General features: G+C 37.4%; 1 protein-coding gene across 12 annotated transcripts in view; it reads left to right on the top strand.

The window, feature by feature from the left end:
* Window positions 1-25,187, top strand: part of TNRC6B (trinucleotide repeat containing adaptor 6B) — a 130,209-nt gene that overhangs the window by 25,024 nt on the left and 79,998 nt on the right. For 5 of the 12 annotated variants that reach the window (XM_051784188.1, XM_051784191.1, XM_051784187.1 and 2 more), the window contains exon 4: window positions 14,031-14,098. The exons of the other annotated variants lie outside the window; for them this stretch is intronic. In XM_051784188.1, the coding sequence (XP_051640148.1) occupies window positions 14,031-14,098 (68 nt within the window). The remainder of the gene's footprint in view (window positions 1-14,030; window positions 14,099-25,187) is intronic. 12 annotated transcript variants of the gene reach the window in all.

The following is a 25,187-nucleotide window of genomic DNA, read 5'->3' as shown; positions in this document are numbered from 1 at the left end:
TTGCTGCAAAATGTTGCAGAAGGAAGCTAAAATTTTGTGCCTGATTTGAAGCATTTTTAGATTTCTTTCAATGTTGGCAGGAGTTTGAGCTTATGTAGCAACCTTCTTTATCAAAAAATGCAATTAAAATTCTCATGTTAAATGTAGAATATCCCCTTCGCCTCGTAGTTGTTCCTTCATCTCTCAAAGTAAAAACCTATGAATTCAGAGGGAGGGAGGCACTTTGACTAAGGTAATTTATAGAAAGGTGTTTATGAATTGTTGTTTTGATTCAGTATTGTAGAAGAGAAAGGAGGAAAAATAGCTAGTTCTGCCCTTTTAATGCTAGGTATACAAAATTTTGATAAAAAATGCGACTGCACAGGATTTGTAATAATGCTCAACTCCTAGTAAGTCCAGGAAAAGGGAAAAGCGTCTGTATTGTATGGTGTTGGGGAAGTGTATTTTTATTCAAAGTTTTCAGTACTATTTATAGAAGCCATTATTGAACTGAATAGGTAGACTAGAAGTTAGGCTACTTTTTCATACTCTGGCTTTTTCAAAACCAGTGACACAAACACTGAGGCTTGTCCTGTTGCCACTTACCAAGCTGTCTTGAGGTCCTCTGTTAATCCTTGTTTTATTTCAAGTTGCTGCCCTGTTCTTATCTGTCAACATGAATCTTTCCCTTACATTATTGCCTACCAGTTCTCATCCTGGTTAATTCTTTTCCTGCCTCTTGGTGTCTCATTGTGAGCTAGCACTTGCCTTCTCTTTGAATCACTCTTCAGAACTCTCTTGGCACTGGCTGTTTTGTTGTGGTGTTCTTGGATTTTGGTTTTGGTTTTTTTGTCCTGAGGCATTCACACAGAGATGATGATAAGGTTAAACAGTTTATGTCTTGCTCGAGTATCTTATGTCTTGCTTTTACTTCATATATGTTGAGAATAAAGAAACATGAGCCTGTCTTAGTAGTATTTCTATTTGATCTGTTAAGCTACGTGGTTTTATATTTTTAAGCAGAATCTTAAAATTCCTCAGAAGGAAGTGTTGTTAGGAGAGAGTCTTGCCAATCAGGAGGTATCTTTTCTAAAAGCATAAATGTTCCTCTAACTGCATTTAAGTGTAAGTTATGCTCAGTTTCTGATGTGGATGTTGCATAAAGATGACAATAGTGCAAAAGTTAGGCTGGTGCTTTCATTTTGTGCAATTTAGAATTAATATGGTGCAAAGAAGATCCTAATTGAGTAGTTAAACTTGCAGCATCCAAAACCTTGATGCCTGTACCTCTGGGGATTATAATCCTACTTAGTGATATGGAACTGGGTTTCTATTCAGATGGCACTAAATAATTTAAAACATTCAGCGTGAAGGCCTAGACAGTAATGAAACTACCAGACTGCTTTGTGGCTGTAGTTTTAAAAAAGCTGTTTTCCAGTCTAGTACTGACCCAGTACACAGTGCTTTCAGGCGATGGTTTTTCTGCAGTATGAATCCCTGCTACTCTTGGAAAATACTGGCTTGTTACGAGAGTTGAGCTTTCAACCTCAGTGTATTTTCTTGTGAATACCTGACAAGTCAGAGTAGGTTTCAGTTTACTCATGTGGCTGTTGCCTTTCCACTGGATTCAGGAAAGTAGGCTTTGGGTTTTTTTTTATTTTAGTTTATTCATTTTTGACATCTGCTGGTGGGTTAGTTGTGGAGCTTCCAGCATTTCTGTGCCCTGATGTACAGGGTATGTTTCCATCATTTTTCTGGAACATGAGTTGTAGGGGTAGCTAGTCTTTCTGACTTGCTGACTTGCAACTATACTAAGTTCCTGGAGTCTTTGTATGAAGTATATTGTAAAGTCTTTTAAGAGTAGAAAGGTATTCTGCCTAACAAGACAATTAATGCTTCTCCCAAAAGGTAGCAGCTTAAGAACTAGTCTGAGCACAAAGATAATTTTTCACAACAGAGACTTGATGTCATCTTCATCATGCTCTGCTAGCTTAATTTTTTAGACCTGGAAATGCTACAACTCCTTAGGAGAGTAATTTGAGAACTTCCTTAGGAGAGTAATTTGAGAACTTCCTTAGGAGAGTAATTTGAGAACTTCCTTAGGAGAGTAATTTGAGAACTAAAATCTTTGCATATCATGTATTTTTAAAAAAAAATCCATTAAACTCTCAGTAAAGAGTGAAATTACTTTAAATCTTAAGTTAATAAAGCCTTCACTCTTAGTGACATGTTATTAGAGCTTGTAAAAGCGTTATGACATAGTCCTCTTCTTTTAAATATAAATTAACATAATCCATCAAGGAGATCAGAAATTTGGGGTTAGTTTTTCTCTTCAATTTTTACACTCTGGCCAGCAAAATAATCTAAAACGCTTTCCTACAAAACACTACACAGTTGGACTTTTCTACATGGGGAAAAGAAATCCCAGGCAAACCTGCTTGTGAGTTTATAACTTCGAATTTCGAAATTTCAAGGCATCATAACAAAGAGCTATAATTATGATATGGGGTTTAACCATAGTCAGCAACTAACTGCTCACCCACTCCCTGCACCCCTAGTGAGAGAGAGGGGGAGAACTGTAAGGATAAAAGTGAGGAAACATGGGATGACATAAAGACAGTGTAGTAATTTATGGGGGGGCTGGGAGGGGTGGAAAGAACCAAACCCCCTCCCCCAAAAAAACCCAACAAACAAAAAACAAAGAGTGAGGAAAATAAACCCCACAAAACAACAAATGAGGCAAAAGGAAAACAATTGCTTACTGCCAAGTAACTGATGCCCAGCCAGTCTCTGAGCAATGGCAGCCCCTGCCAACCTCCACATACACCCTCACCCATGCCCTGACTTCAGTTTTAATGCTGAGCATGATGCCTTATGGTATGGGATAACCCTTTGGACAGTTGGCTTCAGCTGTCCTGGTTTTTTCCCCTCCCAGCTTCGTGTGCACCCCTGGCCTACTTGCTGGTTGGGTGGTGTGAAAAAACAGAAGAGGCCTTGATACTGTGGGAGCACTGCTCAGCAGTAACTAAAACATCCCTGTGTTATCAACACTGTTTCCAGCATGAATGCAAAACATAGTCCTCCACCAGCTACTGTCTAGAAACTTAACTTTATTCCAGCAAAAACCAGTGTAGTATGTTATCAGAGTCTACTGGCTTTATAAAACAGCAGTTATAAATAAGGTAAAATTGTTGGGAACTTTGCAAAAAAGAACATGGAATTAAACAGACAGTGCTACTCGAACTATTGTAAAGGAATGCTGTTGATTGCTTAGCTGCTTGGACGTTTTAAAAGAAATTCAGGATCAAGAACAAGATTTTGCCAGCTGGGCGTACAGTTTTCTACAGAGGGAAGATGAATTGCTCATCTGAAACCTACTTATCCATAGTGAAGACTGCTAAAATATAGATACCAAACTGAAAGATGACTCTCTGTTTTCTGATCTCAGAATAACCTGAAGTGCTTTTGAATCACAAAAGAGAAGGTTAACACAATGATGTATTTTCTTTCTCCTGGAAAATACCATTGTCTGCCAAATTGACTTTGAGATCTGTAAGAATGGTCACCATATGGTCCTTTGATCCAGCCTGTTCATATGTACAGTTCATGTAGAGGCAATGTAATGGCTTGGAATGTCATTGCAATGAATAGGTGTGTGTCTTGTGATTTCTGAGGAAGAAAACACTTCAGTCTTAAGAAACCATTCAGTTCAAACTCACCTTTTCCATTCTTTTAAAGGTTCTTTCTTTTTCATAAATATTTTCTCATTAGATTTTTTTCTCAACCAATAGCATTCCTTCAGCTGATTATAGCAGTTTATAATACTTTGCAAAGTAGACCAAAAAAAGCAAATTTTTGCTTAAAAAACTGGAGTTCTGCATTTGAGAGCTTACATGGTATGGTCCCACTATGATGTTGGAGACAGTTGGGGACATTGCTTTGTGGCTTTGCTTACAAAGTCTCTCTTCTCATGCACGTGTACTATTGGCACACAACTTGAGGGCTTTCTGCCTTTTCAAAATATTGCCTTTTGACCTTTTTCCATTTGGTATTGGCTTTACAGAATTGTTGGCAGTGGTTGTAGTCCATGTGAATGTGACAGTTCTATATCATCAACTGCTTAAAATCTTATAGATGTGAAAGTATTGATGAATGTTTTCAGACTTACTGTCTTATGACAGACTTGAGGTGATAGGTATTTGGGGAGAAATTTAAGCCACGGGCAGTAAAAGCTTACTCTACCCTACTTTAAAAATTTTAGATTTACTCTAAAAATCGTTTGTAGTCTGTTTAGTTTGACTGAGTCATTGAAAGATGTAAAACTTGCTGGTCTTGTTGACCTCATACATTTGCAAGACTTCATACACTTGCATGACCCTGCAAGGACAATTTCCTTTTCATTTTGTGAACTAGATCGGCGTGAATTTGTTTCAATTCCTCAAAATTTTTCTTCATTTGTTGGGTGTGGAAGAAGTGGATGTGGGGTTTGATGAGAAGACTGTGGTTTTTTATTTTTAACACTAAAAATAGTAGTGATGGTCTTCATCATTGCAGTACATGAAAAGGTGACTGGAAAACTAAGGACACTTGAACTCTGCAAAAACGCAGTATCAGTTCCCCTGTAAAAGCAACAGGGCATAGGCAACATTAAAAGCATGTAAACTTTTCTTGTCACTTGTTTAAAATAACTGAAACTTTTGAGTAGTAAACAAGAGAGTGTATTATAAGAGGGGAGAAGGTAATAGGTGTCTACAGATGCAGTAAGCCTGTGTGGAATTAGGTTGTTAAGAAATGTTACAGAAGTACTCTGAAACCGTATTGGTGGGTTTCAACAGATATGGAGTTTATACATGTAATTCCTAGGGAATTAAGTTATTCCCATGGCATTCTAAGGGTTTTTGTTTGAGGAAAGTTGTAGAAAAGCCCAGGTTCTGCTCCAGAGATAAGTGGGTGTTTTAAGGCTTGGTGATCTGTCAGATATTTAATAATTTTAATAATCTTGCTTAATTTTGGAAGATTATACAAGCAAGCAGCAGTGTGAGTTTGGATTTGTATTCTAATAACTGGAGAAACTTTTGGACAGTGGTGAAATGTGGATGCCTGGGACATGCTTAAAGCTTATAACAGAATTGTTTTCAGGCTCCAGCTGTTTGTTGCTCAGGAGCTTTCTGGGCCACTGGGAGTTTCTATGAGTTTAGAAGCCACATAATAGATTTCTCTTCTGTGAACACAGAACAGAAAGCTAGTTCTTCTTTCTCTTTGTTGCCTGAGTGGTCAGATCTCTTAAGGCAGAATAACTTCGGCACCTCTTTATGTGTGCCTGGTTTATGTCACTTTCAGTCACTCCTAAACAGCATTTGTGGCAGTGAAGTTGATTAAATGTACAGTGCAAAAGTGTAATTTAGTTTTCTTTAATTCTGATTATCATCTCCTTTCTTGAGACTTTGAAAATCCTTTTCGCTGTTTGTGCCTGTTGTCCTTTTGTGGCAATGCATCATCTTGATTTCCAAATCTAAGTGGGAGAAAGCAGTTAACATGTTTTCTCTCTTCTCTGTCAGGGTGGTTAACAATGTGTATGTCAAAATATCAGCCACTTACAGATGTCAGTTTAAACTGCTATAACTCGTTTATGTGTGTCTGCACCATAAATAGTAAATTGACTGTAAAATGAGTTGGCTAAATAGAATCACCAGGTTGCATACCAGTGGCTGCTCAAAGTAGTGATGGGGGTGAACTTTCAGTTCAAGGGCTTTTGGGTCAGATTTTTCCCCTAAATGGAAAGTGTAAAAGATTTGTTATGAAAGCGTAGAAGGCTTTTTTTACAGTTGCTGAATTTAGCAAGAATTCATGGTTTGTGAAATGCTCATGATCTTTAGCTGAAGAATAATACAAAAAAGTTAATTAAAGAAAATATAGGAATTTTTTGTGTCTTACTAAATTCAGATTTTTCTGGGATCCATCCATACTACGTATGTGTGAAACACACTGAAAAATGGATGGAGTGCATGGATGGAACACACTAAAAAATGGATCATCAACTGTGGTACAGGAAAGGGAGAGCACTTCTGCTTAAATTCAGGATGCTTTATGCATTTTTTGTCCGAGATTGCTGAGCTGTTATTCAAAGCTTCCTTGGCAGCTTCAGAGTTGAAGTTTTCAGATGGTATTTCTAGATATCCTGTCATACCACGACTTGAGTGACTTAAACATCTTTGGTGTTGAAGTGTTACTGACAAAACGGTATCTTGCTGCAAAAAACTAGGTGGTTTAAATTGCTTCAGAGCAAGATTTAGATGAATTGTTATGTATATATTATATATACGTTTATATTTTTAATATATATATAAGCTATTGTGTTTGAAATACTTTGTAGCTAAGAAATGTGTTAAAAAAATAATGTTTTTAATTAAGTAAAGTTTCTTATCTGTACAGTATGAAATGTGATTGGGATCACAGTCTTTTTAGGATTTCCAAAGTGTGACTGTCCTTTTCATGATATTCATAAAATTGTTTGTTTTAAGCTTACCAGGGAAATCATGTTAAGAGCTGGCTATTTCACAGAATATTAATAACAAACATTTTAAATATTACATAGAAAGTGGGCCATAGGTTATTTCTCCAGTTGCATGTGATTAATTAGTGACAGCTGAAACTAAAGGCAAAACTTTTAGTCTTTAACCACTGCTGCAGGTTTTGTGCTTATTTAGGTGTGTAACATAAATCATATATTCTGAGTTACATAGCTTCTATAGTCCTAATGATTAATTGAGCTCCGTTGATAATCTGCCCTGCTGCTCTATCAGGATGATGCATGTTTTAATAATGGTATATGTTAACATGTTGGCATTTCTTCCAGTTAATGTTGTAATGGTTCAGTGAGCCAGGAATTAAAATACCATTAGGCTGCATAACGAACATCGGTATCAGATTAGTAATTTTTAAAGGTAATTATATGTGCTCTAAGTGTGTTAGCATTCAAAATGCTTAGCAGGGAGCACTGAATGTGATGTGTGACTTTGCAGTAGGATTATATTAGTGAGCTTTCACTTCTCTTTTTACTAACAGGAAAACCAGTTAGGACTGTGTATGGTAATAACATTGAAATACTCGATGTAGATGCTGCTGAGAAGCTTCAAGAAAATAGTGAACAGGTTAGGGGATGGTTCACAGATTTTGTTGGCATTTTTTATATGCCGAGACTATGCTTTGGCAAAATTAAGAGGAAAAAAAGGGTAGAAATAGGTTTGAGTGAAAATTCAGTAACCTCGCAGTGCTGTACAATACAACAAAATCCTGCAAGTGACCAAAAATTGAGACAATTTTTCATGCATACCTTGTCTCTAAGACTACTCTGTTTGATTCAGAAAAATACTTCATGCTTTATTATTTTAGGAGCTTTTTTTTTTTTCTTTCTTTTAAGTTTAAAGTACTAATCCTAAAGTGGTTTTTTAGTGCTTTTATTTGTGTACTGAAATTAAGATTTCATCTTAAAAGTATATTTTGGGACTAATTTTGCTAACCAATTTGTGCTATCTTATGCATATTTTGAGATGTCAGCTTAACTCTTATTTATTCCTAAAAAATTATTAAAGTGTTAGCAGCTAATTTGCATTTTTATTAAAAGAAGTTAAGTTAAAAATTTAATTAATCTGTTTCTAATGAGTAAAATTTTCACCAATGCAGTTTGTCCAAAGTGCTTATAATAAAGTCAGGCAGAGAGGTGACTCAGCTTTCCTTTCATTTGTAGTAGTGACTACATTTCTGTTAGACCTCAAATGGTCTCTGAGATTTCTTTTATAGAACAGGGCTTCCACCACTGTTAACAGTACTGCCTAGTGACTTATTGCTTGGATTTCAACCAATTGGATTTCAATTGTGCAGTTCTCCTTAAAACTATTACCAAGGCAAAATAAATGCTGATGGCCTGTTTACAGTAGCACTGTGGCTGATGAGGATTGGGAGGGCCACTGGTGTTTAAAGCAGTTGTTGTGACAAAACACCAGATTTGTCAGTCTTTAGCTGGGTGTGCAGTAGGCTGTGTTAAAATTATCACTTAATGTGAAGCACTGTCAGAAAGCAGCTTTTGGCCTTGGTTGGTCCTCACTGGAGTGTAGTTGTACACAAGATAAGGTTTTTGGTTCGTGTCTGCTTGAGATGCAAGCAAATGAAAACCCTTAGAGGAGTCTTTTCTGATTGGTTTCAGTCTTTTTTTTTTCTTTTTTTTTTCTTTCTTTTTTTTTTTTTTAATGAAAAGAAAAAAATTACAGCTTTGAAAGAAAGTATGAAATGAGTGAGAAAAGGTGTTCAGTCGAGTTCAGCTTTGGTGGGCTAGGATAGCTAATGAAAGTGTTGAATCTTGTTAGGAAAATGTGATATCTGACACCAGGATTCAGGAAAGATGAGGCTTTTGCCCTTGAAACTTTCTGGCCCTTCAGAGTGTTGCTGACTTTATCTAGGAATTCCAGATTAAGTTTACTCATTAACCAAATCCATCAGGGTCTCATTGAAGATGTTTTTAGAAAGAGTAGTCTGAAACTGTAGTAACAGGTGTTGCACTTCTGGACCAAAAATATGTAATAGTTTATTACATCTAAGATCTTGGTATATTTCATTTCCTGAAAGTTAAGTATTGAATGTCTAATATTTTAGATAGAACAAGTTGTTTTTTATTATTTAGTACACTTGATGTATAAATTTTTGTCAAAATTTGGATATTCACAGGTGCCTGGATTTTTAAGGAAAAAAAAAATCTTTGAAATAATAAAATATGGAGTTTGGCAACTTGCAGTTCCCTTTTTTTAGAAACCTGAGTTTTTCTATTGAATTCCCCCCCTGCTGTTTCGGGGTCTATTTCTGGTTTCTGCTTCCAGCTGCCAGAATCTTGAAGCCTTCTCCATCCCTTGCCAGGAGAAACAGGTGTAGAGTGCTCTTCCTTTGATTTCTGCTCTTGGAATCAATGGCTCCCTCTGCAGTCCTTCTAAGAGAAGCCTAAGTGTTTTGAGTTCTCTGCCTTTTTCCACCTTTTATTCTTTCCTTGGGAGGAAAACAAGATACAAGAGTTCTGTCTTGCCTTTACCTTCCATTCTTTTTCTACATGTTCAGGGCAACTGCACTTCCAATGTAAGCTGTGAGTCAAGAGAGATAAAGACTTAGAATGTGCTTTTTCAAAAGCACTGAACCTGCAGTTCACCAGATCTGTTGAGGTTGCTGAATGCTGTGTGTGGTTGAAACTTAGTGAGAACTCTGGACTTCAGTTTTCTTTAAAAAAAAAGACAAAAAGAGTGCCAAACATGATATGGTGATGATAGAGTGAAGGGAAACTAAGAGACTTGTGGGGAAGGAATGTGCATAGGAATTGTAGAATTGTGGGTGGAGAAGAGAAAGAAGAGTATTTTCAGCTATAATAATTCTGACTATTATGTGCTGTTCGTCTCTTCAGTTCATCCTCAGTCATGTAATCAAAAACTTAAAATACCATATTCTTATCCTTTCTGCAATATGATGTCATTACTGTAATTGGGAAAATAAGGCCTAAATATTTTAATTTTTAAGTTTTTTAATCTCAAAAAATTCATTAATAGATAACTGGGCCTAAGAAAAAATTTTATGAAAATGTAAACAGTGCCTTTGGAATTTTACTGGGGCAGTTTGCTCATTGTTTTCAGAAGGGTCTTTGTCATATATATCTCTTTGAATTAAGAACTACCCAATAAAGTGACTTTTAAATGTCGCAGAAAGATGGAAAAGGATGTTACTCAATAAGCTTATTCTAGACTTTTTAGAACATTAAATAAACTGTGTAGCATTTTCTAGCAAAAATTTTTAAAACTGCAGACTTCTGAGTGAAAACTATAGGTTACTGATCACGAAATTGTTCAATGTGTGCAGGCAAGCAAAAGAAAGTTAGAGTCAAGGTTCTGCAAAAAGAGGGATGCTGAAATTGCTGCACTGGATCAGGCCTGTAAAATGATCTTACATATATTAACTTCCCTTTCACTTTGTAAAAATTATGTCATTGCCAGAAATGGAAAAGCTTGTACTGCTGTTGTTTTCTAATCCTCTAATATACAAGTAAATCTTCGTACCTATAGGTACATAAACTATAAAATCCTCAAGGACTTGTGAAATTCAGTGTACAACGTTTGTTCAATTAATTTTTTCTCTGTTAATGTTTTCCTTCTGTATCCTCTTACAGGTTTTTTTGGGTTTTTTTGAGAGTGAGTTGGGTTTTATTTATATTGTGGTAGTAAAGGGGTGATGTTTGTTACAATACTTTCAAACTGTGCTTTTTTTTTTGTGTATACCTCGGTCCTGTGTTGTCTTCCATTGTGGAAGATTTGCAGGCCAAATGTTAGATTTTATTCATGTGAAATCTTCCCTCTGCCTACACCTTTCTTTATGCTGAGCTCTCATGTTTTTAGGGTGTTTAGGGGTTTTGACTGTTCTTTGTCTATACTCATAAACAGTATTCTAAAAGAGGGAGACATAGTATGGATCTGTTACAGTAATTTCAGCATTTCTTTCTTCAGAGTACTTTAGTTTTTCTTGGAGGTTGTTTTCTTTTGAGGGCTTGTTTTGATTAGGCAGCTTTCTAAGATATTTTTCTTAGACCTTTCTAGACGGAGGTGCAGACTCTTGCTGGGTTGGGAATTTGGTAGGTTTTTTTATCATGTATATTACCTCTCAATATTAAACTGAATCTGTTCCCATGTTTATAGGATTGCTGGGAAATTCAGGTTGGAAGGGAACTTGCAAGATCTCTAGTCTAACCTCCTGCTGAAAGCAGGGTCACCTATGAGGTCAGACCAGGTTTTGAGGGACTTTATCCAGTCTGGCCTTAAAAAACTTGAAGCAAGGAGAGTACAAAACTTCTCTAGGTATCTGTTCCAGTCCTCGACTGTCCTCATGGTGAAAAAAAGTCATCTTGTATCCAGTCTGGACTTTCCTTGTTTCAACTTATGGCTTCTTGTCCTGTCACAGTGTACCCCTGTTGTGAGCCTGACTCCCCGCTGACCTCCTTGTAGATACAGACAGGCTGCTGTTAAGGTATTCTCAAAACCACGTCTTCTCCAGACTGAATAAGCCCAGCTGTCTCAGTCCTTCCTCACAGGACAACTGCTCTGGCTCCCTGAGCATCTTGGTGCTTTACTGTGTCCATGTTATGGATGTATTTCTTGTACTGTGGAGCCCAAAATGGGGCACGTTAGACCATAGCTGGAATAATAAGCACTGAATACAGGTGACAATCAGTTCCTTCATCTACTGGCAAGGCTCTTAATAAAGCCTGGGATGCTGTTGACCTTTCCTGACAGAGCACACTGCTGGCTCACGATCAGTTTGCTGTATGCCAAGACATTTTCCACAGAACAGCTCCCCAGCCATTCTTCAGCCTGAATCATTGCCAGGGCCTCTCAGGTGCAGTGTTTTGTGTTTATTCTGTCTGAATTGATACAGCTCCTGTTGGGTCTGTTCCTCCAGCCTGTCTCGGTCCATCTGAATGGCATGCCTGCCTTTGGATGTGTTGACTGAACCTCTTCACCCCAGATAGTTTATCTTAAAATTCTGAGCAGAATATACCCTACCAGCCCTGCAAGTCACTGGTAAAAGTGTTTAATGGGCTTGTCCTGGGTAGACTGTTACAGCACTCCATCTGATACCATTCTCCAGGTAGCATACAACACAGTAAGTTTTTGTGTTCCTGAGTACTTCCTCACTCTGTGACTAATTTTGTTGGTAAACTTCCTGTGAGAAACTTTGTCTGGACCATTGTACCGTATCTTCTGCAGTTTTTTATGATGCAGATTTCAGTGATTTCAGATACTTCCCTCTGGGGTTTTCTAGTTGCATTAACACAGATTGTGCCTGGACCTACAATCTTGTTCCTAGCTCAGGCACTTTGTCATTATTTGCCCACTTCTCTTTGGAAGTGACTTTGGTAGATAAGCCTGCTGGAACAGTGATGTCATTAGTATTTTTCATATAAAATTCATAATAAAGCAACAGTTTTTTTGGCATTACTTCATCAGTTGACTTTTCCTGGTGGTGGTGTACTAGATGTTCCAGGTCTTATTCAGATTTCTTGATTATGATCTAATTGGTAATGTCCCGTTTCTAAGTGTTTGTTGGTTTTAAAATCATTGCATTTTATACTTCATTTTTTATACCTCGTCTTCTATAGCTTCATTAAATCAAAATTCTGTTTTACATGGGAGTTTTGTTAGTTTAGCACTACATATGCTGCATGTAGTGCTTCTTTATTCCCAAAGTCTCCCTTTCATCTTTCTTCCCAGTACTGGCCACAAACTGTTCCATGCTTACCATTCATTGGAACTGTATGTGTCTTAAACCATCAATAGGGGAAAATCCTCTTGTGTAAGAGTGTGTAACCCATCATGCTGTTATGCGATTTGGTCACACATCTGTAGCTGTTTTACCCATTGACACACTTGCATTTTAGCATTTTCAACAACAGAATTAGTGGAATGAGTATCTTTTTCTTCAACTAGACAGTTTTGAGTCTAGCTCTTAGAGCTCTTGTGAATCAGGTATGGACTGAGGTATCTACAGGTTTCAGTATGTGATATGGTGGGAATACATGGATAGAAGTCCAAGTTATTTACAAAGCTGTAAATCAAAATTTTCTTGCTTTCAAACTTGGCTTTTCCTTGAAAATACTATGTTGCCTGTGAGTCCTGTGAGTACGTATTTACAAATGTAAAATTACCTTACACAGATTTGATTGGCTGTTTGTCTTCTGGATGTCATTAGCACCTTATAGTTCATCAGTTTGTCAGTTCATGTGGTTTTGCTTAAGGCCGTGTCTGTGCAGTCAAATAGCATAATTTCCAGTATCCTTGGTGGATGTCACTGTGCAGATTATGATTTTTGTCAGTATTTTTGACCTGTCAACAGGATCAAGGTACAAATGAGGAAACTTGACCCTTTTGGGGGGAGGGTAGGGGTGCAGTGGGAAGTGGCTGCTGGATGGGTTTGGGGTTTTTTTTTGGGGGGGGGAGGTTTGCCCCTTCAAAGACTGACTAAACTGTTATCTTTACAGACTGAATAGTGCTTCTCTCCTCTTTCCAGTTAAATGTAGTGGATCGTGGATTTGTGCGTGATTATGATTCAGTTGCTTTGTTGTATGGTTTGAGTATTGCAGTGTGACCTGTTTGCTGGCATCACATGAAATAGAGCATTGCTAACTGTGTATCTGGGTGTTTATATAAAATACTAGTTGCATGTGTAGAATTTTTATATAAAGAGAAGAATATTTTGCTACTTTTGCAAGAAATTCTGACTGAATTAAGTCATTAAATGAAGAGCGAGTAATTAATTAACAATAAAATATAATACAATTCTTCTTTCTGGCCAAAGAAATTGCTGAAAATGTATGCTAAAACTGACATTTTAAAAGCAAACAATTAAACATAAAACTTCCTTACTGCTCTTGGAATCTTCTAACAAGTGAGCCAAAGGAAATGCCTACCTTATGTTGTCATTGGAACAGCATCTATTTGAGGTTTCCTTAGGCCTCTTTTTTACCCTGCTAACTAAGCTCTGTGTGTGCAGTGAGTCTCTTTTTTGTAGAAAAGTTATTTTTTCACAAGAAGTACTCTGCTTTTGCAGCAGTTTGTCTGTGCCTAATACATTTCTTCTAAAATTCTGATTTTTTTTTTTTTCTCCAGAGATGTTGATAGACCTATTTTTTTTTTAATTCCTGCTTTATACGTAAGGAAGAAGTGGTAGAAATAATACTTAGAATGACCGAGGAAGTCCTTAACAGAGCAAAACTTAGAATCTAGATAGCCTAACTGATAGCCATTAAATTGTTCTTTTTCCCATGTAAGATCTTCTGAAATCTGTGCTATGAAATGATACCATAGCAATGGGGTTGGAGATGTACATATGTTGCTAAGAAACTAAATGATCTGTTCTGGACCAGCCACTGTGATAAAGTGGCTGCCTTAAGTTGTCGCATATGGAAAAGGGCCACTTTAGGTGATGTGCATTTTGCTCCACCGATTTCTGACCTGCAATGCTTGCCTTTGCAGATGGAACATGAGGATTTTGTAATGGAGGGGCATGGCAAGACTCCACCTCCTGGTGAAGAAAACAAACAGTGAGTCACACATTTATTTAAAAAGGGCCTTACCATAGTAAATGGTGTGAAGCACTCTTGTTTAAATGTGCTGGGAGCATTGGTTGGTTGTTTGGTGCTCACCCTTTTGGTTCCTTAAATATCCATATGTAATAGTGGATGGTGGCTGAAAAAAAAAAGACGCAGGATGTTGATTTGCCTTAAATGTAAAAGCAGAGAAACGTGCATTGCAATTTCAGAATGTTAATCAGAAATGGTTGTAAAAGGGATAATCATTCTGGAAGCTTGGCACTGAGGTAGTGAGTTTGTACATGAAGTTTTTATACAGCTGCTCTGCACTGAAATAATGTGAAATATGGTGGAACCAGTGCCTTCCTTTTGGTGTGCATATGGTAGGTTGGTCCTCTTTGAAATACGAGCTTTGTTTCTATAGAATGCATTTTAATAAAGGATCCAAAATTATAAACAAAACACTCAAGGATGAACAATTTAAGATGCTGGTATGCAGTGCTTTAGGGAAACCAGCTTGATCAGGGAAGAAAATGACAGATTTTTGTTAGGAAAAAGCTTTTTCATATGACTTCAAACTGAAATCCAGTAACAGTTGGATTTTTCCCTGAGATTTTGTTTGGATAGGAAGAACAGAGCCTTGTCCTAGACGTGTTGCAGTAATGGTTGTATTCCACATTCTTTTCATTAGTTAATGCGATGGTGATTCATTTTTGATATCATAATTAATTTTTTTTTCTGACCTGCCTTTTGGAGCAAGCAATAACATGATCTTTGGGAAATCCACATCACAGAATTCTTTTTTTCCTATGCCTATTTTGATGTCTCCTCACAAGAAGAAGTTCTCGTTGATCTGCACTACACTTGTTTGACTTGGGGTAAAGGTCTTCCTTGCCTTCTAGATAAGCTAGCAACTGTAAGTCCTCTGCATTTGTGATAATTAGAAGCCATTTCTGAGGTAGACAAGTTGAGTTCAGCAAAGTTCTAGTGCTGAACATGCACATTCTTTGCATCATGGATGTGAGCCAAACTTCTCAAAGTAATTGTTGATATTTCTTTCTGTTCAGACTGGGCAACTTACTGTGGTACCAAGAGATACAAAGCTTGTTGAAATAGAAACTTTCAGAAAGTTCCAGAAGAAAAATCAGTGCAGAAATAAAAAGTAGGAGTTAGATTTGTGCTCTTCTGAATTGTTTCTTTAGATATCTAGTATAGTGAAATACATTATTGTAGTGAGTAATATAAGGGATTTTGTATTGGATTTGTCGTAGCTTTGTGTTTGCTGTCTTATTTCAGGTGCAAGTGGACCTAGAATTACTTTACAGTTGACCTGATTTCTAATTAGAGCTTTTCAAGTGGCTTACAACATTAGCTCTCTTCCCCAAAACTGTGGTTATTAGAAAGAGAATATGAGATTAGTGATAGGCAGGATTTTAATTTTTTTTAACTAATAAAGTTGTGTTCAGGTGGCATGCAGAATCTCGTCATACGGATCCTGCCATAGGAGTATCATTTCTAATAATGTTGTTAATAATATTTTTATAGAAGTCTAAAGGTGCAACTTTAGTAATGCAACAAAGAGTTGAAGATACACAACTTGTAAAATAACGCCAGCAAAATTCTATTCAATCACTTGAAACTTTTTCTGCCCACAATCTCAAATTTTCAACTAACGAAATTGTCTACCTTGATAGAGTTTACCTCTTGGTATAAGAAAAGGAAAAAAAAAATCTGAAGTTACCGCTTTGTATTATCACTTCCTTGCATTAGGGATTAGTTGGATATCCTGGACTGGGTCTTGTGAAGAACAACAGAGAGGAACTGGAGCATCTCTCTGACAGAGGAGAAGCTGAGAAAGCTGTGACTGTTTAGCCTTGTGATGAGAAAACTTGGAGGAGAATCTTATTATCCACTTGTAGAGATACCTGATGAGGGGACTAGAGAAGACAGACAAATTCTTCACAGTGGTGCCTGGTGGAGAGGCAAGAAGCAATTGGCATAAACTGAAATACAGGAAACTACACTCAAACATCAGGAAAAAAATTCTTTCTTTATACTTTTGGAACAGGTTAGTCAGAAAACTCAGCTGGACACAACCCCAAGCCTGCTTCAGCCTGCTCTAGTTAACCATGCTTTGAACAACGGGGTGGGATTGATGATCTCGGTGATCTCTTCCATCTGCAATGATTCTGTGATTTGGTGTACCTGTGTCTACTGTGTTCCTTCTAGTTAGTCTGAAATAAAATTGGAGCTTGTTAGTAAAAAGTAAATTCTAAGTTTGAATGTAGAGTCAGATGTTCTTGACAGAAATAGCTGCACTGCTGAAGATGCTTCCTTCCATTTCCAGCTGTCATTAGACTTCCTAGGATTTACTGCCTCTACAGCTATGCAGATGGAATTTTTTTTTGATTGCTTCTAGTTTACTTTCCTGAAAAGTTGGCCATGTTAATTTAATTGCCTTTCATTAGGCAGCCTGATCTGGGTGACTTTGTACTGAGATTGTTGAGGAAGTAAGTGTTCAGAAGATATGGTTACAGCAACTGACCTGCAAGGGAGTGAACTTGCACCAGAGTGCCAGAGCAGTCTGTAAGTGTTAACCTCCTAGGAAAGCCTTGCAAATGTCCTGACATTTATCTGCATTCCAAGGGACTCAAAATTTGAGTGGACAATGAAAGAAGAGAAATAAGAAGACGCTTCTGAGAGACTTTCAATGGATGCAATAGTTCTTACTTAGCACCAGTTTCATGTGAAATTTCTTTTGCTAAAGTACAGCTTCATAATGGAATATGAGGAACCAGCATCCATAGGTGGCTTCTGGCACTTTATGCAACAGTTCATTTCAACTAAGTTTCACTTGGGGATAAAAGCTTGGCATTTTAAGAGTGCCTTCTAGTATTAAACACACACACACACACACCCCACTACCCCCCAAAACAACAAACAACCTTGCTTCAACCTTTTGAGCCTTTCTTTTGCCGTACTGAACAGTTGTTTTGGATGTACTGTACTAAAGTACATTTGGATGTACTTTACTGTACTAAAGTTACAGTGTTTTAAGATTTTTGAGCTGTAGGTGATACCTGAGAACTGCCATCTGCTGCTATCTGCCTTGTGGGAAGGAATTACCTGGTTAGACTGTATACAAGGTTTTCAGAAATCTTCAATAGATCATTTAAAACATAAATATAATTGATTTCAGTTGAAGCTAATTATGGAGAAGTTACCCATGCAAAATCCTTAGTACAAGTAAGATACTGAAAGGGCATACTCACCTCAAGTCCTGTGAAAGATTTGCAGTTTATGCACAGTGCACATGTCACAGAGCTGTCAATGGCTGCCACTTACTCTAAAACCTGCACTTCAAGAGAAGTGAGTTTACCTGGAATACTGGAGTTGATAGTGGCCATCCTGGACCATGCTTCTACTCCAGCAGAGGGCCAATGGACTCCTTGAGAGTCCATTGTTACTTCTCATTTTTTTAAGTACTCTGTAAACTTCTCCCTGCTCTGGCCAGGGATATGTTTGTTACGCTTGGTCACGTTATTTTGTTATGTGGCTAATGTGGTTTGGTAAGAAACCCCCTTCCTCTCTCCCAAAGCAAAGTTCAGAGAAAGATCAGTATCGTTATGCTTAATTACAGATGTAATTAATTATTTTGTTAGAGGTGTTCCCTCATATTTTCATCCATTATGAAGAGGTTGACCTGAATTGGCATGCTTAAGGAGTAAATATTATCTCTCCCCTCCAAATACTTATATTTTATATGGCAGTAGCTTATTGCGCCCTTATCAGTGTAATAGGGCTTTTACTTTTTCACTGCTGGAGCAAAGATTAAGAGGCAAATTTGATCATCTTTCCAAAACAGTCAGACTTCTGTTGATGAGCAAAGAGCAGCTTTTCTTTTTTGGGGCAGGAAAAAGAATTCTGCTCAGGTCCTTAAATTGGGGTTATGCTCTTAGCTGTAGGAGTATTAATTAGCAACTCTGCCTGTGGTAATAAATTATCCCCTGCTGTCACAACCAGAAATTTATGCACCCTAATCTGTGAGTGAATGGGACTGGATAATGAAAAACTATTCCTTTTTATACGAAAAATGTAAATGTTTTACTATTCCTGATTGATACACAGAGAGGTCTGTTCAACAGTAGCTATTCAGACAAAAAGTGAGCCAAGTTCATACTTGGGTTTAGTAGCAAGGTAAGCCAAGCTGTTACTGCTGTCTGAAATAACTCAGCTGGCTATCCCCACTTGCTGTTTTACAGTCATGGGAGAGAAAAGTCTTCAACTGTCTTGGCAATTTGTACATCTGGAAGTGATTCATACTGTAAGAAAGATAGCAACACAAGATCATTTCTGTAATTTAGAAAGTGTCATTGGGTAGCCTTTTCCCTGGCTTGATAGTTTAATGTAGAGATTCTGAGGCAAGAGATTTTACTGAGAGCCTCAAAATTTTCAGTAATACCAGCATGAGATTGGAACTGGTGAGCATCACAAAATTGTTTTAAATTTGGTAATAGTATTTTACATTTTTCTTTGACGTTTCAGCAGGAACATTCAGTGTCTTCCTGAATTTGTGTGACACTACAATTAAAAGAAATTAGTAGCTAAAATAGCCTAAGCTGGACAAAAAAGTTATTTAAAATAATTTAAAATGGAATGGACCTCTGAAAGTCATCTTGTCCAATCCCATGTGCAAAGGAGGGCCAGATTTGAAGGTTAGATCTAACAGGCTTCTCAGAATTATTCTAGAGCCTTTTTGGACAATCTGTTGCAATGGTGATCACCCTCACAGTGAAGAAAATTTCCTAATATTCAGTAAGAGTTTATGTCCATTGCCTACCGTCTTTAAACATGAGCGTTTGAAAGTCTGGCTCAGTCTTCATTAAAACTTACTTCTATGTCTGCTTACACAGCAGAATAACTCCCCCCTCTCCCTGGTTTAGTTTTGTCATGTTAAAATTAAGCAAAATCAAGAAGCCAGTTAACAGGCCAGTCTGTCTTTGTTTTCAGCAGCCTGCTGATGCAGGGTGCACATGGAACATCACTGCCACAGTGGCATAAAGGGACCGATCTTATTCTTTTGTAGTGTTTCTGGAAAGTATAAAAAGGCTGCAGTGGTATATCCTGAAGTTGTCTGATTTGGTTGGTGAGAATGAGGGACATTGTTATGAAGTAGTGCAGTGTTCTTTTGAAGGGTTGGAGTTCCATGAAAGGCCCAAGCCATAGCTTCTGTCCCTGTAACATAAAATATTGTTCTTAACAAATTTGAAGTAAACAGTAAATGCTGGCATAACAAGGGGTTTCTTTGATGTTTTAAGGACATTCAGTATTACAGAAGATATTGAGACCTGCCTTGGGTGCCGTTGCACTTTTTAAATTTACTGACAGCACTGACCTAAGCAGAAATTGTTTGGGTTTGTGGTTTGTTTTTTTTTCCCCCACAAGATTCATGCTGGGATTTTCAAAGCAAGTCTCCAAATCCTAAATCAGATTATCAACTCAGAATTGAGCACCTAAATTTGGGTATCACCCCAAATTCCATTGAACTCATGGTAAGTGATTTCTTGAATTATGTTCAAGAATGATATAAAGGCATATGTAGAATAAGTAGCCCATTAGAGAAATGTCCCCAAACATTTAAGTCCTCTGTCCAGCATCCTAAGGAGCCACCACAGAGACACAGGCAGTGTCTGTAGTGTCCATACCAGACACTTCTGTCACAGGATATTGCAGTGCTTCAGACCCAGTGATAGGCCCAGGCATTGGCACATGAGTAGGAGACTTGTAACTTTGAAACTGTATTTTTCATTTAAGTCCTTGGAGATTTGGTAGGATATTTAAGGGTGCAAGATCATTAGACTAAAGTTTAGGATGAAAACTGGTCCAACTAAGGATTAAGGAATACTTTCATCACCATGTATTTTACAGTTATTTCATACAGTGGAGTGAGGCAGGACAAGTTTGCATTTGAAGGCAAGTCTACCTGTGTGTTTTAAGGGGGCCCTGAGGAAATCGAGAAAACAATTGCCCTTTGTTGTGCAATTGAGTGGGTAGAAATGGATGACACAGCAGTGAAATGTGTATCTGTAGAGGCAACTGTGTTTTAGCCATGAGACTGGTAAGTCAATAATGTTGCTAAAGCTAACTTGCACCCTTACAATGAAGTACTTCTGAACAATATGCAGAATTTACACTTGAGCACTTTAAAATGCCAAAAGTTCCATTGTCTTCCACATTTTACCAGTTCAAGGTTATACTTAAATATTTTGACATTTTTGTACTTAAAATTACAAGTATTACCCATAGGAAAGCTCTCTTCTGAGTATTTTAAGCAAAAATATTTTAAAATTAGGTGTCCACTTCTGCAAGTTAGTCTTGAAAATGTTTGTTTTCAGTTGTCAGTTCATGATTTTTAAGATTCCCCATTTCATGTCCTCAGCAATTTTATTTTTTTTCCCTTTCAAATCGTGAACAAATACAGACTTTGCATGTACCTCAGCTAACCTACACCTCAGTGAACTGTTATTTTGCAAATACTTTCTCAATATGTGGAAAAAACCCAGAAGCCAGATTACCGTTAAGGATAAAAAGAAAGGGAGCTCACACAGAAAAAAAGTCAACTTTGAAAGCGAAGTTCCCACTTACTATCACAATGTGTTTAGCCTACACTGCTGCTGAACATTGTGAGAGGAAAATATTTTGTACATTCGAAGTGTGAATATTTTGGCACTTCTCTTTCGTAGGATTTTATAGTGCTCTCTTCCAGATGTCTTGTGGTAAGAACAGGCCAGTTTGTTTGGGTTCTTCCTCTCCCCCTCAGGATCTGTATTTGTCCTGCATAGGACATGCACAGAGACTGCTTCTGAATTTGCAGTCTCATCTAATCAAGAGACTGCTTTCCACATGTCTTGCAAAGCAAGAGACAATATATTTTTCATCCTAGCTCACTTGATTAATAAATATGATATTGCAAAATACCCAGTATGTGACAGTGTCACATACTATCCTTGATACCATTGCTTTCTGTAGCTATTACAGTTAGTAGTAATTCTGATTGCTGGTAGAACAGAGAGCATTTTGATTTACCACTGTGGTAGCTTACTGTACTTTGAAGGGGAGAGCATTTGCATACTGATCAAATTCCTGAAATCCCAGAGCCTCTGTATTTCAGGCACCACCATCACCCCTCCACCCCCTGTCCTCCAGTCCTTTTCCAGGAATTAAACTATTTACTGGACACTCTATTGACATCTCAGGTTCATTGTCCAATAAGTCTTTTTTAGGTCTGGTTGATTAGTGGCTGTTCCTTTTCTCTCTCCCAAAGTTGCCAGCGTCCTCAGGACATGCCTGAGGTAACTGCCCTTTGATGTGTCATTTATATGGATGGCTGAACATTACTCTCTTTTCAGCATTTCATTACTATTTAGATGGCAGCTCTTGGATGGACATCTACCATGGGAGAGAGATAACAGACTTAAAGAACATCAAGCATAATTGTTTAAGGTGGTGTTGGACTTGGCAGTGCTGGGTTTATGGTTGGACTTGATGGTCTTGAAGGTCTTTTCCAACCTAAAACAATTCTTTGATTCTGTAAGGGCTGTTAAGAATTTTGAGCCCTCTCTAAATTAACATTTTGTCTATATTATTAATGTAAAAATATATTTTAATTTAGACAAACTTCTGTGGTATCTACACCAAGTTAGTGCCACATCTTGATTTGCTAAGAATTTACATTTTGGATTGTTAGCACGAGTCAGTCGCATCGTAAATGTGTACAAATTACAGTCCTAAACCTTTTTCCTTTTGATTCCAATTTGAGATGCTCAGTGCTTTTTTTCTCTGCTTCATTCTCTCCAAAGAATAAATGCATTCATCAAGTCTTTGGTGTTTTTGTGTGGACATCCAGATCAATGGTTGAATCTTCCTTTTGAGGAGATGAAGGAGGGAAAGTAATAAAACCTCTAATGATTTTATATTAGAGTTTGTGCTCTTTTTGTTTCCTTTGTGCAGAAAATAGAAATTTTGATGGCTATCCACTATGGCTTAGATATACCAGAGGTTAAAGGATAGAAAGGTCTTGGTTCTTAGATGCAGATCCTATTTAGACCCTTCATGGGGTGGCCAGTGTTGGTTAAAGAAGGGGAGGGAAGGAAAAACAGCAAGCTCTTTATTTCATGCAGAAGATATGACTTAACTTTGTATGACTAAAAATACTGTACTATGTGGTTGACATGGTATGAATTAAAAACTTGTTTACAGAGATATTTTGGAGCTCTTAAGCTGCATCGCTCCTCTGGCCTGCTGTGATATGGAGAGCTGGCATGATTTCTTTTCCTCCTACCTAAATAGATGAAATTTGCTGAACTCTTTGCCCTTTGTTAAAGTTGTTCATATTTGGGAGTCATACTGTTTTTAGGTTACTGCATGCATTTGAATATTTGTGACAGCTACAGCTTGTAGAATTTTCTGCCTGGATAGCCAGCTGTTCCTTTCCTGACATTTCAAACTGAAGGACTTGTACATGAAGGCAAATTACGCAGGGAAGATGTTCAAGTCACTTGGAAAGATCAAATTACAGATTTTTGCAGCAATAAATAATGCTTTTATTAGAAAAATGGGTCAAATTAGGGAAATCTCTTACAGTAATCCACTGAATATGCATTCTTTTTGTATTCTGCTTTTACTTTGGGGGTTTTGTTTTGTTTTGGGCTGGCTTGCTTTTATAATTATTATTTAACTTAGCATATTATGGTTCCTTTAATGAAAACAAAGGAAAATGGGTTGGTGCCAGCTCCAACCAAGATGCCAGAAATTCCTTTGCTCAAGAGGTTTCCGGCCCAGTGATTGAATTCCCTATGCTAAAACTAAAGACTAGTTCAGAAAAATTTGTAAAGAGGTACTGGCCTATGTCACCATAAATAAATTAAAATATAAAAAATTTAAGAAACCTAAGTGCAGTATAACTTCCTTTTAGGTGTGTGTGTGGGAAGATTGAACTAGAATAAGATGAAGTTTTTCGGTCCAAAAATCTTCCTTGTCTGTTGTAAGACCTTCCAAAAGTATTTGTAAGAAATCTGCTTTGAGTAGAGTATGCTGACTTTCAGCAGAAGCATGTCTACAGGCACCATATAAAGAAGGAGTCCTGTTTTGGTAAAGTGTCTGTAGACATGAAAGATAAGTTTTTTCGTTAAATATTCTAACCTGGTCAGATGAAAAAGCTGCTGCTATAGTAAAATGTTTAAAGCTCCAAGGTCTAAACAGGGAGAAGGAAGGATTTGACCAATGAAATGATTACTCCTTTTGAAATTCATAGTAACAGCTATGGTTGATGGAAAGTCAGTTGAATAAATCATGTAACTTGCATGGTAATTAATATGCTGTAAATAACAATTAGAAAGCAACCACTTGCTGTATATATAGGTAGAAGAACATACTATACCGTTTCCCTGAACATGTATTTATTTGAAAGATGCCTGGAAGTGTTCAAGGCAAGGCTGGATGGGGCTTTGAGCAACCGGGTCTAGTGGAAGGTGGGCTGGAAAACAATCTTTAAAGGTCTCTCCCAACCCAAACCATTCTATGATTCTTTTTTCACTGTCATAGATAGAAGTGCATAAAATGGATAAATGTCTCCCATTTCATTGATATTTTGGCAGTTTATAGGATTTTAGGAACTGAAGAGGAAGCCCTGTTAGGATAGGATTATAGCCTTCAAAATCAAGATGCTTCTGAGATGATAGTAAGGAGCAGGTTAAAGAAATTCTGAGAGTAAGTTCCCTTAAGCATGTTATGTTACTGGAAAGTACTTGTTTAATTTCCAAGGATATGGATATAAAAACTCAGCATTTAGATGTGGACTTGATTGAATGGGAGATGACGTTTGGAGTCAGTTCTTCAGTTCTGAGAGCAGTTAAGTCTCGTGCAGTGGCTTTTCACGTCTTTTCGTATCCTTCCCAAGTATGTTTGGAGGCTCTTGTCCAGTTTTGGTCAAGTGAGGCAGAGAGCTAAGAAACTATAATATGGTTATAGTTACCAATACATTAAACTTCAATAACTGCCTGGAGGAGAGACCAAAGTTTATTTCCCCACTCATAGAAAGGACAAAACATATTATTATCTGATCTGGGTTATGTCTTCTAACAGCTAATCATCATGTGTTTGGGGATTAGCTACAGCATATGCTAGTTTTTTGCACACTCTGGAAGAGGTGAAAAAAAGTTATGGGAAGAGATCTGCATAGGGCTCAATATGCTGTTAGAACCTTGGCATCAAAGGAGAACTGGCTGTGCAGGAAGCTGGGATTAGTGTGGAAAGTAGAGGTTCAGTGATGTGTGACAGAGATTAGTAGGAAATGAGCTTTCAGTTCTGTTGTTCACTGAACAACTTAGTTAAAAGGCAGCTTGAAAGCTTTCTCTTTCTCCAGTTTGGAAAGGGCATTTGGGGAATGGAAGAAGTGGAGGCATAGGGAAAGACTATTTATAGGCTGAACAGTGAGGGAAAGTATTGTGGCAGATTGAAAAAAATCAGGTGGAAAGATGAGTGTTTGCAAAGCTTGGTGAATTAAGTTTTCCTTCGGACTCTTTATCTTTGCCCAAGCACTTAATTAATGTATAGTGTCAGAATTTTGACTTGGCCTTGAAGTCATGTATCATTCTGAAACTTCATATGCTGTGAAAGTTTTCAGGCCTTGTATTCTTTCTTTTGTTCTTGGAAAAATATGAATGAGGTCTAAACTTTAGTATGGCTACAAAGCAGTGTTGCAATTAAGTTTTGAATAATAATATTAATTCCTAAAATGTGTTGATAGGTGCCTTTGTGTAGGGATGCAAAAGCTGTTGTAACCTTTTCAGAAAACAGGCTTCTCTTTTGTCAGATGCTTTTCATCATGGTATTTTTCCCTGAAGAAAAATTATACTTTTGGTTACTATAGTTAAAAACCCCTGCCAGCTCTGTTTTCAAAACTCTGCAGCATAACATGTCTTACTCTTCACTAAGTGTAAAAGAGAAGGACCTCAAAGCAAACCCCTTTTTATCCTTAGGAGTGAGTATTTTGTCCTTGAAAAATGTTTGAACACTTGAAGGTTTTGCACTTCTGCAGAGA

This window comes from Manacus candei, unplaced genomic scaffold (assembly GCF_025592945.1).
Source record: "Manacus candei isolate 608988 ecotype Guabito, Panama unplaced genomic scaffold, ASM2559294v1 h1tg000018l, whole genome shotgun sequence".
In the NCBI taxonomy this organism is placed as follows: Eukaryota; Metazoa; Chordata; class Aves; order Passeriformes; family Pipridae; genus Manacus; species Manacus candei.
Note: the sequence above shows the minus strand (reverse complement) of the source record. Positions and strands in the feature narration are given on the sequence as shown.